This window comes from Sminthopsis crassicaudata, chromosome 1 (genome assembly GCF_048593235.1).
Source record: "Sminthopsis crassicaudata isolate SCR6 chromosome 1, ASM4859323v1, whole genome shotgun sequence".
Lineage (NCBI taxonomy): Eukaryota > Metazoa > Chordata > Mammalia > Dasyuromorphia > Dasyuridae > Sminthopsis > Sminthopsis crassicaudata.
Genome location: NC_133617.1, coordinates 492,085,439 through 492,100,573, shown reverse-complemented (window position 1 = coordinate 492,100,573; position 15,135 = coordinate 492,085,439). Strand labels below are relative to the sequence as shown.

The 15,135-nt window shown below is 34.4% G+C and overlaps 1 protein-coding gene and 1 long non-coding RNA gene across 3 annotated transcripts in view; one reads left to right on the top strand and one right to left on the bottom strand.

Moving 5' to 3' along the window:
• TRPM6 (transient receptor potential cation channel subfamily M member 6) overlaps positions 1-15,135 on the bottom strand; it is a 154,645-nt gene that overhangs the window by 127,905 nt on the left and 11,605 nt on the right. Inside the window, 1 exon segment of the mRNA XM_074281417.1 lies at positions 36-115. Coding sequence (XP_074137518.1) covers positions 36-115 — 80 coding nt within the window.
• On the top strand, positions 3,666-13,203 carry LOC141550603 (uncharacterized). 2 transcript variants are annotated; one of them, XR_012484643.1, is made up of 3 exons: positions 3,666-3,810; positions 6,725-6,826; positions 12,667-13,203. It is a non-coding gene; the product is annotated as an uncharacterized LOC141550603 (long non-coding RNA). The 2 variants fall into 2 exon arrangements; XR_012484642.1 differs by having other exon boundaries at positions 6,725-6,867.

The following is a 15,135-nucleotide window of genomic DNA, read 5'->3' as shown; positions in this document are numbered from 1 at the left end:
ATCAACATATAAAAATTATACATTAAACATTGTACCTGTGAGGATCTTTTGTGCTGGGTATAATTTGTGTACATTCCCTTTTGTCAAAGACGTCTTCAATCCAGGACTTTTGAGGCTAAAGAGAAAAATAACAATCAGTCTCATTCTGAAAATTCAACGTGGTATCAATGAACCACCAATTAAAATATCAAGGCCAAACCACTGAAGCTAAGCATTAACAGTTTTCTACAATGTTAAAAGTAAACAGAACCAACCGATAACTGGTTGCAGTAACTGGTAAGCAGTCATTAAACCAAACTGAGAGTATTCAACTAATTCATTGTACAAATAGAGATAAGCACTTTAATTTACTTCTGGTAGTTAATATGAATTAATTAATATAACCAGTTTATTTGGGTTAACATAATTAGTCTGATAAACATTTGGAATTGTGAAAGATAAGGTACAAAATAGTTCATATTCTTTCACCTAGAAATTCCACTAATGAGTTGCTGAAAGAAATCATGGCATCACCTAGATCATCAATGGGCCAATCATCTGAATGTGGAGGTAGACCCTTCCAATACAGATTAGCATTAAACACCAGTCCACTAATAACCACAGGGATGGTTAACATAGTTTGCAAACCCTTTGGACATTCATCTTCAGGTTTTAGAACAAAGGTAGAATAATAAAATAAAATAAAAACATAGGGAAGCAAACTCCAGATCTAGGAAAGAAGTTCTAAGGGGATCAGATAGATTTGGGAGTAGATGTAGCTCACCTGGATCATGGCATAGGTCAAAGGAGGTGATGACAATAAGCAGAATCCTACAAATGTAGAAACACCCAAAGCAATACTGTGACAGCAAAATGATGGAAACAAGACTTTATATGTTCAACAATTGAAGAGTGACTGGATGACTGAAAGATTAATGTAGGACAGAGTAAATATGAAGCTCAAAGAATATAGGAATATGTGTAAGAAGTGATGCAGAGTGAAGAACCAGAGCCAAAAAAAATAATAAGTTCAATGCAAAGACATAACAATACTGATCATATACAATGGACAATGTTGTTGACAGACTATCAAAGTAAAAACATATTCTTCTCCATCAATGATTAAACTATTAAAATAGAGCATAGTCCCATTCATTCCTTTAAGTGATTATCCATAAATGTGTTCAAGAAATGTGTTTTGTGGGAAGCTTTATCTGACGGTTGAATGAGAAGTACTTGTATCAAAATAAAACATATTCCAAGAATTAATCAATTAGAATTTTTAAAAGTTAAATGAACATATGTTTTACATGATTGCACATGTATAACCTTTATCTGATTGTTTATTGTCAAGGAGAGGAAGGAGAAAAGCAAATTTGAATTGAAACTCAAAAAATTTTTAAAGAATATTAAAAATTGGTTTTTTCTTTAACAAACAACTAGGAAGGAAATAAAATGTTATTTTAATTAAAAAAATAAAGTTAATTGATCAGTGGTCTCATCTTAAATGTGAAGGTTTTGACACAAGCTACACAAAGTATACATAGAAATAACTGAGTATCTTAAGGATATCAAAAGAGCAGTTTAATGCTTTGAAACACACTGTTAATGGAGTTTATTTGGATATTACACTTCAAATTTCCAAGTTATAAAATTATATATTAACAAGGAATTTTCTAAAAAACTAAGAAAAGTATAGAAAGTGGGAAGAGGCAACAATAGTTGGTAAAACACAATGACATCTAAATAAAATATGTGTGAAAATGTGTGTATAATATATATATATATATATATATATATATATACACATACATGAATATATGTATTATATATAGATATGTGTGTGTGTGTGTGTGCGCGTGTGTGTGTGTGCAAACACAGAGAACAAAGAGCTTCTTCTATTCCAATCTACTCCAGCATTTGGGGGGAAACAATAATACATTCACAATAATTCATTCATTCATTTTCACAAGTCATATATGCCAGGAATGTAAAAAGATCCTTTAATATGGTGCATGTAATTCATATAAAGAAAAATTCTAGTCCCAAGTTAAAACACCCAAGTTAAGATTTAGAAGGGGAAGGATATCATCTGGGAGATCTCCAGAACCCTGACAGAAGGAAAAGGATAAGTGCATGAGGAAGGGGAGGAAGAAGAAAAGGGAAAAATCCCTACATCCTTAAAAAATTACCTGTGTGTGTGCAGGCAGGGAGTTGCTAGGGATGAATTGGAAAAGCTCTAGTTGTACAATTTAGGCATGAAAGTTTCCAAAAAGGAAAATGTATGCAAAATAGGACAAGAGACAAAAAGATTCAGAGTAGAAGCTGCCTGATATGAGTACTATAGACATTCTGCCCACTACCCCTGCCCATCAAAAAACAAAACAAAACAAAACCACAATATTTTCTATATTAGTTAGCACAGGCCACCACTTAGCAGGCCTGCTCTTAATCACAAAGAATAATTCTACACTGGAAGTAAATGTTATAGTCTGAATAAGCCCCAAACTTAAAATCAATTAGTAAATCAATTGACAAGTATTTATTAAGTGACTACTATAGTGCAAGCAGTATAGGATCAACTGGCATCTCAAAATTATTCAAATGTTATAGCTGTATTTTCAATAAATATACATTTGGTACTCATTTTCCTTCAGTATGTAAATTCTTGTTGATTGGCTTCCCGTATTTTAGGTGAATTCTCTCTCAGTTTGAAGCAAAGTGACAACATAGAAAAGGAAGTCACATCTGAATTAGGAGTAGAAAATGTCAGATTTGGCTTTTTTTAATGTCTTTAATTTTTCAAAAATATGACAAATATTCAATCTGGCCCACTTGACTCAAAATCAAGACCCAAGAAAAAATTTTCTAAATATTGATTAAGAAATAAAGCTCGGGGGCATCTAGGTGGCGCAGTGGATAGAGTACCAGCCTTGCATTCAGGAGGATCAGAGTTCAAATGTGGTCTCAGACACTTAACACTTCCTAGCTGTGTGACCCTGGGCAAGTCACTTAACCCCAGCCTCAAAAAAATAAAAAAGAAAGAAAGAAAGAAAGCTCATAAAAGTAAGTCTCTATCCTTCAAGGGACTCTGAAGAATATTAACAGTATGTAACATTTAGCAGTACTCCCTTAAGGAAACACACAAAAAAACAATAAATGTAGGTTATTTTTTACAGTTGCTGAATATTCCACCTATTTTTTTTAAGGGAGTATCAGTGACATAAGACTTTAAGTAATCCATTTACTTGCTAGAAGAAATTATTAATAACTGGATATACTGCTTTCTCAAAAAAGACATTTAATATCAAATTGTTTATAGCCTTTGAATCTGGGACCCCACTACTGGGTTTATACCCTTAAGATATTAAACAATCAGATGTTCTAATATTATTTTTAGTTCATCATAGTATATGGCACATAATAGGTACTTAATAGTTTTTGATTGAGGACAGAAATAAAAGACTTATCTGTTCAAAAAGTCTTAGCAACACGATCTGTAACAGCAAAAAAGTTGAAAACAAATAACATCCCAAGATTGGAGAATGGCTAAAGAAACTGAGGAATATGAATTGAATGGGCTCTAGTGTTCTAAAGAATTATGAGTATGAAGAATACTAAAGAACATGGAATGACCAACACGAAGTGATGCAGAATAGAAAAACAACAACAATCCAAAAGAATGTTAACACACTGACTACCACTGCGCAGATGCAGACATTAAACAGCAATTAATATCAGGTCAAATACATTAAATAATGTTGACACTAAATTGCTCAGATGAAAGTACACACCCTTTCCTGTAACAGCCAACTAGGAAAGTAAAAACTGGTATGTACTATTAATAGCATTCACTCTTTTAAATGGTTTTGCCTTATAATTCTAATGGGGTTAGATTTTAAAGGTGATTGTTTATGAGTTTGTAGAGGGCAGGTTGGTTGTGTCAAAACCAAAATGTATCAATTAATAGCAATTCTTTAAAAGAAGATGAAAATAATCAGGACTTCAATATTAACAAAAGTATACTAATCTTCATGGAGACCCTATATTGAAAAGTAAGCAGTGATCTACCAAATTTTGTATGATGAAAAAATGTCTTATCTATACATATATATGTGTGTGTGTGTGAATATGTATAGATATATATTTATATATGTAAAATCTTGTAAGAAAACTTACAAGAAGCTCCTCCAGTTAGGTAAGGAAGGCCTTTACTGTGGCAGTCCTATATAGGATTTCAAATAAAGTGATCTCTTTTTCTCCTCTTATCAAACATGTTTTAAGGAGGTACCACAATCCATGGTAAATAAACACAGTCAGAATGCAGGAAAGACTACAAAGACAATTTTGTTGTTGTTGATTTTTTTTTTCCTTTTCATTCAAATGCTTTGGTTTAGACCAAAATTGCTCTGAAGTTAAAACATCAGTTTGGTGGAGAGGAAGGGAGTGGAGAGGTAGGAAGTAGAAAGAAAGGAAGGAAAACAGCATGATATAATGAAAAGCTATTGTAGTTGGAGTCTGAAGGTCTAGGATTAGGTTCAAATTAGTTAAACCCTCAGGGCTTCATTTGCCTGATCTATCTAGATGCTTAGAAATTTTAAAGAAATCAGGAGTGAAAGGAGAGAGAGAACTCTGTGGAAGGAGGAAACTAGGACAGCATTTAAAGGAAAGGAAGATTTGGGTTATCCTTTGGATTTCCTGTTTTCAGGTCTGAGAAGATTTCACATATTTAGAGGCCCCAGTATACACATGAGCAATGGAGGGAGGAAGAATGATTGCTAGATCAAGATTTACACAGGATAGAAGAGAGGGAGTCAAGAATAGTAGGAGAAGTTGTGGCTGTTAAAGGGAGGTTTTTGTCCTCTACCAGAAGTTCTTGACCAGGGATCAATGTTTAGATTTCAAGGTGTCCTAAACTTGGGACTTTGAATGTTTGGAGGGAAAAATTATAATATAATTAATTTCCTTTGTAATCCTATGTATTTTATTTTATGCATTTAAAAATACTACTCTGAAAAAGGGTCTATAGGCTTTACCAGATTGTCAAAGGAATTTATCATACACACACATGCAAGCACACATGCAAATCTGCACATACCCAATCACGCATGCAGACCCAGAAAAACCCCTTTCCAAAACCAATGGTTCTCAAACATTAAAAACAATTTTTTTTTTTTTGCTTATGACACAGTATCTTTTCCTATGAGAACAGAAGCAAACAAAATGTTTAAATAAAAATGAAGACGAGTTTCTGGATTATATAGTCAGACCTCCAAATCTATTTCTTGGACCTCTCTATTCCTTACTCCTTTGTCTTCTGTCTTTATTTCCCCAAGATTTGATTTCTAGAGAAATTTTGAATCTCTCTAGATAGAGCATCTATTAAGACTTTTCCTAATCCCAAATTAGTAAAATAAAAGATGGGGGTGGGGGTAAGAAATTTCTTAGTAGATGAAGCAGAAATTAAGCACACTCTAGCCAGAAAGAGAAGAAATATAGGGAGTTGATATCATGGCCCCAAACTTCTCAGGACAGACAACAGACTCAAAGCCAGAAGAGATCTTAGTAGTCATCTAGTCAAACACACTCATTTTACAAATAATATTGAGATTCCAGAGAAATACTTGCCCAATGTCAAACAGGCTTCATTGGTAGTGAGAAAGTCAAACCTAGGTCTTCTGACTCCAAATCTTTCCATTGTACCTCTGTACAAACTTAAATAAAACAATTTCCTAATACTTAGCTAAGGGCTTCTTACTACATGAGAATAAAATGGGAGCAAGGAGAGATAAAAGAAAAGCAAAACTTTGTGGGATTTTATATATACACAGAACACTAGCCCTGCAGGACTTTGGAGAAAGAATCAGGAAATTAGATTCCAAGAGAGGTAGCAGTTCTCCAAAGATAATTTTTTCTAAGTTAAGATCCTGATGAGGTAATAGGTTACCTCAAAATGATGAGGTAACATGAACCAAATCATGAGGTAAATGATGAGATAAATACCTGATGATGAGATATATACCTCAATAGAATTAATTAAGGTCTAGTGGCAGGATTTGGGGTATAGGGAGTCACATGGAGCTCCCCTGCAACACCCTTAGGATTCAGCGCAAGGATACAAAGTTCAATCAGGTCTAGTGGCAGTGGGAGTCCCCTGTAAAGAATTTACAGTCTGAAAATCTAGAAAATCTAAAGATGTTTATTGCCAGGTTTGGAAGCAAGGTTACGGTCTGGTTAGTAGAAGGCATTAGATAGAGGAAGATATACACAGAAAGCGGCAGGGACAGAGAATCTCTGATGCAAACATCTTAGCTGGCATCTTTCAAATCTCTGACCAAAGATGATTCTAGCTTTGCTCTTTTTATCTGCTTTTTGAAGTAATGGACGGAGCTCAGGTTAATTCCTGAAAAGACAGATTTTTGGTGGGCTTTTCAAATAAGGAAGAAACTGTTTTTGGGAAAACTGAGCAGATAATTGGGGGTTGGGTTATCCAAGCCAGTTCAGATCCGGTGGGGGGGCTGGGTACAAGCCCAAACTAGTTTGATCAGATCTTGTATCAAAGGGGGCTGAAAACCCAAACCAACCAGGGGCTGGGTACAGCCCAAACTGGCCCAGATACAGATCTTTTCCCCTAGGAATATCTTGTCCCAAAGGTAGATCAGACAAAGAATCTTAAAGGGGCTACGCCCGCAACAATACCAAGACTAGTTTGGAAGATTAACAACTTCACCTTCTCTTATTTCAGATCTGATCTTCCCCAAGACATGCATATGTGTGCCTTCATCTTCTTTACTGCCAGAATGGAACTGAGGGATCAGAGACAGGGAATAGATCTATGATTCCAATGGTATGAGGAATTCCCAGGAGAGGAAACTCCATCTACTAAATGCAAGTTGATACTTTCTCTACAAGTTAGAATTTCCCAAGTTAAATGAGCTGCCAAAGGCCACATATCTGAAATGTCAAAGACAAGACTTGAACAAAATTGAATTTTTTTCAAATTTGAGCGTCTTTTAGAGAGACCCCTCTGGAAGAGGGATGTCAAATTCCTTGTTCACGGTCTGCAAACTGCCTGCTGCAAAACTTCTGAACTAGATTAAAATGTATTGGAAAATGTTAAACAAAATAAAGATACAAATGCCACATAATATTAGCATGTGGTCTTCTAAGTCAATATATAACCTGCAGAGTTTCTATTTGTATTTGATACCAGTCCTTTAGAATACCAAGAATCTAGTGTCAACTCAACTCAGATAATGGGAGGGGTTTGGGTTTGGCGGTTTGCTTGTTTTTTTTTTTTTTTTTTAAATTTCATTCAGATTGAAGGGGATTGAAGAGAGAGATCATTTGAGACCAAAGGACACCATTGAGATACATGAAGATATAGGGTAGAGAAATGGAAACTATGAGTTACTCCTTATTAGAGGAAAGGTTTGAATCCCCTGGACTGGAGTCAGAGTGTCTTCCAAAAGGAATTAGAAAATTGCTATTCGTGTTCTTTCTAGTTAATTTCTAAAAATGGATAGATTGATGATGCAATAATCTGTCAACATTCATTTTCTTGCTATTGTTTGTCCTTTGTTCTCAAAGAGGACCGGGATGTCAGTAAGTGATGCCATAACATACAAATAAATTGGAATTAAGTAAGGGAGGGCAGGGCAAGGTAACCTGCCTCATTTTCCCCTCCAGAGTCATCTGGAGCCAGTGTCAAGATATAGATCAAGATGATTGGAGATTAAGAGTCTAGCATGTGCCTGACACTGTGCTAAGTAATGATGGTACAAACAAAAACAAAAAGACAATTTCTGTTCTCTAGACCCTCACTGTCTAATGGGGAAGACAACATAAATACAGCCATATACACAATACACACAAAGGTAAGGTTCTAGCTTGAGGGGAATGGGAAAAAAACTTCACCAGGATAGTAAGATTTTTAACTGGAATTTGAAGGAAGTCAGGAAGCAGAATAAAGAATCAACTCTAGTCATACAAGTATCTGAAGAAAGGAAAGGTACAAAGACATAAAAAGTTGAAGACCTTCTAATTACACAATGAAAAGAGAGTAGTCAAATGAATATCAGTCATAACCAATCCACCTATTTTGCCAGCTATGCAAAACTTTTATGCAAATAATCTACACATTAATTGAAAAAAAATGTTTGATGAGGGCATTACAAGGGAATATGCAAGCTTTCACAAGCTGTATTCCATAGTAGACCTCATCTGTGCATCTAGACAACTGAAAAGAACAAGAAAGATAAAGAGCTCATCATACTGATTTTATTTGAACTACAACAAAGTATCTGATTCAGTTGAATAAAACAGTCCTAAAGGTTTTCCTTTCAAGAAGTGTGATTACATGCCTGGCAAAATCCCTTCTCATTACTTGAAAGATGCAACAACAAAGATAATTTTTGTTCCATGACCCTAAGTATATTAATATAAGTCAGGACATGACAAGAAATAAACTTGCCAAAATTTTTTCACCATTATCACGAAGAAGGTCCAGTGCAGATTCCAAATTAAAAAAAAAAAAAAACTTTATAATTGGTGAGACCCTACATATGGTTCTGTTTTGTGAGATTGTGTAGATGGAAACCCCAGAATACCACAGAGCCTCACAAATTAGATCTATGTTCATTCAAAAGAGTTTGGGCTAACTATCCATTAAGAAGAAAAAAAAAAAAAAAAAAAAAAAAAAGCAAAACCAAGAGGATTAAAAATATCCATAATCTGGAAGGATACCAATTTCTATGATGACAATAATATTGTAAAGAAAGACTTTTGAAGGACTTAAAAACTCTAATCAAAGTAGTAACCAACCAGTATTCCAGTGATGATGAAGTATGCTACTCCTGAATGCTATATGATATAATCAAAGTATAAAATGAATCATACAATGTTGGACATGTTAATTAAATTCAATAAGTGTCAGAGGAAGGATTTTCATTAAGACTTCCAGAGTCCAGGTCTAGCATTCCATCTACTATGCCACGTAGCCAGTAGCTTTCAGAAGAAGAAATACAAGTTACATGTTGAAAAAGTGGTTGAAAATAACAATAATCAACAGAGAAAAAGCTAATTAAAACAACTCAGATGAATTCTCTCATAAGCCAAAAATCATGATACTTTCCTAGGATCTGTATATTAAGTTGAGGCATGGGAATATGTTCTATACTTGAATTTGTGGTGTTGAAACAGTCTGAATTTATAAACTTCACATGCATTAAAACTCAAATCTATCCAAATAAATTCTTAGTATGTATGTCTTCATAGTTTGCTGCTCAGATAATAGGTAGTCAGTTTATTCGTAATTTTAAAATAATTAGGTGTTATAATTTTATTCTCTTTCCTAATAGCAGAGGCATAGGATTGAGATCAAGAAGGGACCACAGTCATCATTTGGTCTAATCTCATTTTACAGAAAGGGAAACTAAAACCCATCATTTTCCCCATTTCCTTGACTCTTATTAATCATATGACAGGTTATTGTCTTGCTATTTAGTTATCTTCAGAGGTATCTGTCATTCTATATGGCAGGAGTCAATGAAATAAACCACAAATTGGGAGTTTCTTTTTGTAGTGCATTAAACTCTTCAAAGAAAAATATTCTTAACTATGAAATAAATAACAGCATCCTATAATTTAGAATCTGAATGAGAGCAGAAAAAAAATCTAAAAAATTAATCCTCTAATTGAGGGCTAATTCCTCAATAAGGCAATCTTTTTAAAATCAAGGCCTGTCTTATTTACCTAAATCTGCATGTCTAGCTCTTAGCACAGTTTCTGGCTAAGTAAGCACTTTTAATAAATATTCTATGTATCTACCTATAAAAAGAAATTCCAGACTAAAGAAAAAAATTTTCCATTGGATAAATGGAGTGTTCTATATTATAAATAGATTAGATAGGTAGATAGACAGACAGACATGTAGATTGATATAGATATTAACAAGCATTTATTAAGAGCCTACTTAATACCTTTTTGCCATGCACAATGCTAGGTGCTAGAGAGCCAAAGTTAAAAGTGAAAATCTCTCTCAAGGATCTCACACACTCATACAAATCATAGTATTCAGTAAATCACAATTATAATAATATTTGTCAAACTGAAGTTTTCTTTCTTCTTAAAGTCATTGGTAATAAAGGCTGGAGAACTCTCCAGCAAAACAGCCAGACAGAAAGATACTGTCTTGTGCCGCTTTGTATTTACCTCTGAATTCTGTTCCAAATTGTATAAGATATTAACAGTTAAAGGCTTAAATTAGTTTATATTTACCCTAGAGATTGGTCTGAAAACAAATAATGTTGAGATTTGAATTTTAGGACTTTCTACTACTCCTCTTTAATCCAACAATGTTCACTTGTTTACCATCAGGTCAAAGAGTAAAACTGCCTGTGTGTAACAAGGCGAGATGAGGACAAAAACCTGCTGCAGGTTGTTTATAAAGCTACAGCAGAGGCAGACAGTAATCACAAAGGTTAGCAAGGATTAACTGATCCAGGCCAAAGATCTGAAGAACACCAGGAGGATTTACTTTATAAATAAATCAGTTGTGGATGAACAGTTCTTTCTCTTTTCTAAAGAGAGAGAAATGTAGGACAGAGGTCTACTTTGTCCCCTGAAAAAAAAAATCACTTATGGAGAAAAGACCCATTTTTGCCAAATTCAAATAAGTGGGGGAGGCTTGTTTATGGCCTCATCTTTACCTTCTGAAAGTCATCTGAAAAATGCTAGGTCTTCGCTCTGAGACTGACTCCAATTTATTCTTCCTATATCCTTCGTACTTAGTTATTAATATGTTATCCTTCCTCACTGAAGGTAAGAGCATGTCTTCACCTTTATTTGTATTCTCAGTACTTAGCACTGTGGCTGACATATAGTGGGCACTTGATAAATGCAAGGAAGAGGCTAACAAGTAACTTTAAAGGAAATAAAGACAAAATAAAGAGAACTCAGTTTTTAGCAGTGAAGAGGATGAAAAGTATAAAAGGGGAGTTTTATTGAAAGAGGATTAATGATAGATATGCATACATATACATATATAAACAAAAATAAGAAATGAATTTACAGGCCAAAAACCTAGATGGGTAAAAAGATTTATTGCCAGGTTTGGAAGCAAGGTTAAGGTCTGGTTAGTAAAAGGCATTAGATAGAGGAAGATATACACCGAAAGTGGCGGGGACAGAGAATCTCTGATGCAAACATCTTGGCTGGCATCTTTCAAATCTCTGACCAAAGATGATTCTAGCTTTGCTCTTTTTATCTGCTTTTTGAAGTAATGGGCGGAGCTCAGGTTAATTCCTGGAAAGCCAGATTTTTGTCGGGTTTTTCAGATGCGGAAGAAACTGTTTTGGGGAAACTTGAGCAGATAGTTGGGGGTCCCCCACTCCACATATTTGTTTCTGATGGTAGCCATCTCTAGGATGGGGTAAAAGGAGAAAAAAAATAAAAGAAATTTACATGATAACTTTATTATATATTTAAAAGGAATAACAAGTTGTACCTAATAGAACTGCAATTTCAAGTGCAATCATCTTTTTAAATTATATAATATTGTGAAAATGCTTAATTTATTCCATAAATTGAAAATAAAATAAAAAATTTAAAAATATATTGAAAAAGGATACTGAACATAATTGGTAGTGGGAAATGTGACTTCGAAGAATAGACTGGACATAAAATAATGAATCACAGAATTATTGAATTTTTTAACTGGAAGGGAATTAAGTGGTTAACTAGAGGGAAAAAATTCCCTACTATAATGTACTTGATAAATCATTTTCATTACCTCTCTTCTGGAAAATTACAGTTGTCTCTTAATTGATATCCCTGTCTCAAGACTCTTTCCCCACACAGCTACCAGAATGAGGGTTGGAGAGTTGACAATTTAAATTTTCTATGTGACCATTTGCACCTCAGAAATTAGCAAATCATACAAATCAGGGTATGATTTGTATCTTTTTTTGATTGTCTAGGGTTAAGAAAGTGATGAAGATATCAATGATGCAGATTTAACTTAAAATCAAATCTTGCATTTTTGGTGAGCTAGTTGTTAAATATTTCACCAAACATATACCCTTGCCTAATGCACAGCAGACCATTTCACCAATATGCTCAATAAACTCCAGTGGTTTTCTATTTGCCTACTGAATCAAAAACGAATCCCTCTGGGTGGCATTTAAAGATTGTCCCAATCTGGCCCCAGCCTGTCTTTCCAAATTTATTACAAATTACTCTCTTTAAAGCTTTCTACATTCCTACCAAACTGGTGGTCTTACTATTTTCACTTAGAACATTCCACCTAGATCTCTTTGCTTTTGTAAAGACTGTCTCCCTCTAACCCTCACCTCCCCCACTCCATTCACCTCTACCTCTTAGAATTTTTAGCTTGTTACACCCATAACTCAATCACTTCTGTGTTTTCTAGCTCTCCAGTCTTTTCTCCTGGAAATTGCCCTGCATTTACTTTGTTTATATTATACATACACATTTTCTGCAATAGAATATAAGCTTCAGGAAAGCAGAGACTGTTTTCTAGCACATGTTTGTTAGTTGACTAATGGATTGACTAGTCATCTAGCCTGTGCTTGAAAACTGCCTTTAGAGGCAAGTCTATTCAATTTTTTGATAGTTTTCATGATCAGGTTTCTCTTAACATGAAGCCTTAATTTTTCCTCTTTTCAGACCTTTCCAGACATCAACATCAGGATTCTATTGCAGTCCCATCCTTGAACTTCCTTCACAGCTGAGTCTTCTCACTTGGAGTCACCTCCAAAAAGTAAACCAAGCAAAAAGTTCATCTGTTCTTAGGATCACAAGATCCAAAGAAAGATATGGACAACAGTGTTGCTCTACCACCAACTTCTCAAAGGAGAAAGCAAGAAGTAATTTTCTGGACTAAATACCAAAAACCCATTATTATTATCTGCATTGGAGGAATAATAGTTCTAAGTGGATTAATTATTTTCATACTTGCTGCTGTTGGCTACATTTCTGAAAAATTCTTCTTAAGATCATCTACTTTTTGCTTTGGCTTCTCTGCTATGGCTTTTGGAATAATATTGATGATTTTCATAGAAGAAAGAGATTTTTTGAGACCTTTAAGAGTTGCCCCGCAGAATTCAACCCACCTCTCTGCCTAATGTAACCTTTTGATGCCAGTTGAAAAAAAAAGTTCCAGCATGAAGTCTTAAATATTAAAATTGTCAATTTTAAAATAAATATTTTACTCTTTAACATCAAAAAAAATCCAAAGAACAAAAAACATGCTGGTCCCTTTCTCTCTGTACTGAGTTCCTCCAAATCCCTCTTGACTTTCCAGACACCACCAACATATCTTGTGATAGGTAACTTCTTGTATATAGGACATCCAGTTCAAGATATCTAAATATGTAAGACTAGGGTCCAGAAATGAGGTTAAGGCTAGGCTAGTAGATATGAGAGTCATTGGTATAGAGATGAGAATCAAAGCTATGATCAGTGGTAAGGTCACTAACTGAAACAGTACTGAGACAGAAGAGAAAAGAGCCCAGGAAAGAGCCTTGAGGTTAGTGGGACTGACCTGAAGAATAAATGAGACTAAGAAGTATCAAGGAAGAATCAAGAGATAAAAAAAGTATCAAAGAGAGATCAAGAAAATCAAGATGAAGATTGAGAAAAGGCCATTTAATCATTAGTAGTTTCAGAGAGCATTTTCAGTTGAATGATGAGGTTAGAAACCAGACTAGAGTTGAAAAGAGTGAAAACAAAATAGAGATACTTATTGTAGACAGCTCTCCCAAGATTAGCCACTAAAGGAAAGAGAAATATCACAGGCATAACTGAATCAAAGTGAAGGTGTTTTGAGGATGGGATTGCAGGTGGTTTGTTTTTGTAAATAGAACCTCAATATCACATAATCACATGAGATGAGTGGAGGAAGAAAATGGATAAGAGCAGACCCTTTCATTCTAAACAGGAGGGGGGGAAGGAAAAAATCCTGATCCAAAGGCATTTTTCCAAAATCCTTCTATTTAGAGACAATTCTGTTGTCCTTCTGAAGTAGTAAACTCCACAACTCATCAGCCTAAGCTGAATATTGAAAATAAATTCTAGCCTTTTTTTTTTTTGACACTTCTTTCTAGATTTTTTTTTGCCCTGAGGCACTTGGGGTTAAGTGACTTGCCCAGGGTCACACAGCTAGGAAGTGTTAAGTGTCTTAGACCAAATTTGAACTCAGATACTCCTGACTTCAGGGCTGGGGCTTTACACATTGTGCCACCTTGCTGCCCCAATCTTGTCTTTTGTATACAAAACCAGTGAAGCAGGAGAGAAAACTTTCTGCTCAATTATATACTTCAAAACCACCTTCAAAAAAGAAATAGAAATGTATCTATTGTTTGTGCCTTATTAGATTTTTAATTGCCTTTCTTCTCTACCAAAATAATGGGAAAGGCAATAAATCAATAAATAAATGGACAAATAGAGAAAGAAAGAAAGATGATAGCTAAAGTACTACATAAAGTGGAGGAGTACTGGTGTGGAAGATTGTACATATTATCAGCTATAACTGATACCTTGGCTAGTTTTATTGAATTACTTTCATTTCTCTTCTTTCTTTTAATTCTTTATTATAAGAGAACATTCACTGATTATGGAAGGTAGAAAGAATATGTTTTTAAAATGTGAAGTCATAACAGAGAATAAATAAAATGTTTTTAATAATAATATAAACAAAAGGCCGTTATAATTCTCATCCTCTTAATTCCCAAGATCCAGATCTTGGACTTTTCACGGAGATTAAAAAGTATTTCAGAATGAAGGTCAGTATGCAAGACTTGGATCTAAAATAATAATAATAATAATAAGGTATATTAATGATCTTAATGCTTATAAGCCCTTGAAATTCACATGATTTACAAGCCAATTTTCCTCTTTGAGTGCTAAATAGATCTGAGTGGTTATTATTATTATTCCTCAATTCCTATTTCAATGCTTCACTTTTAAAATTCATTTATTTTTACAGATATTTATAATCTGTCTGTCCCACTGTTCTTCCTCCCCTTTACTTTTGTCCCATCCTTCAACCCCAGTTGAACATCAACAACAAAAACTCCATAAATATGAATAGTATAACAAATTTCCACACTGGACATGCCTGAAAATATGGCTTTC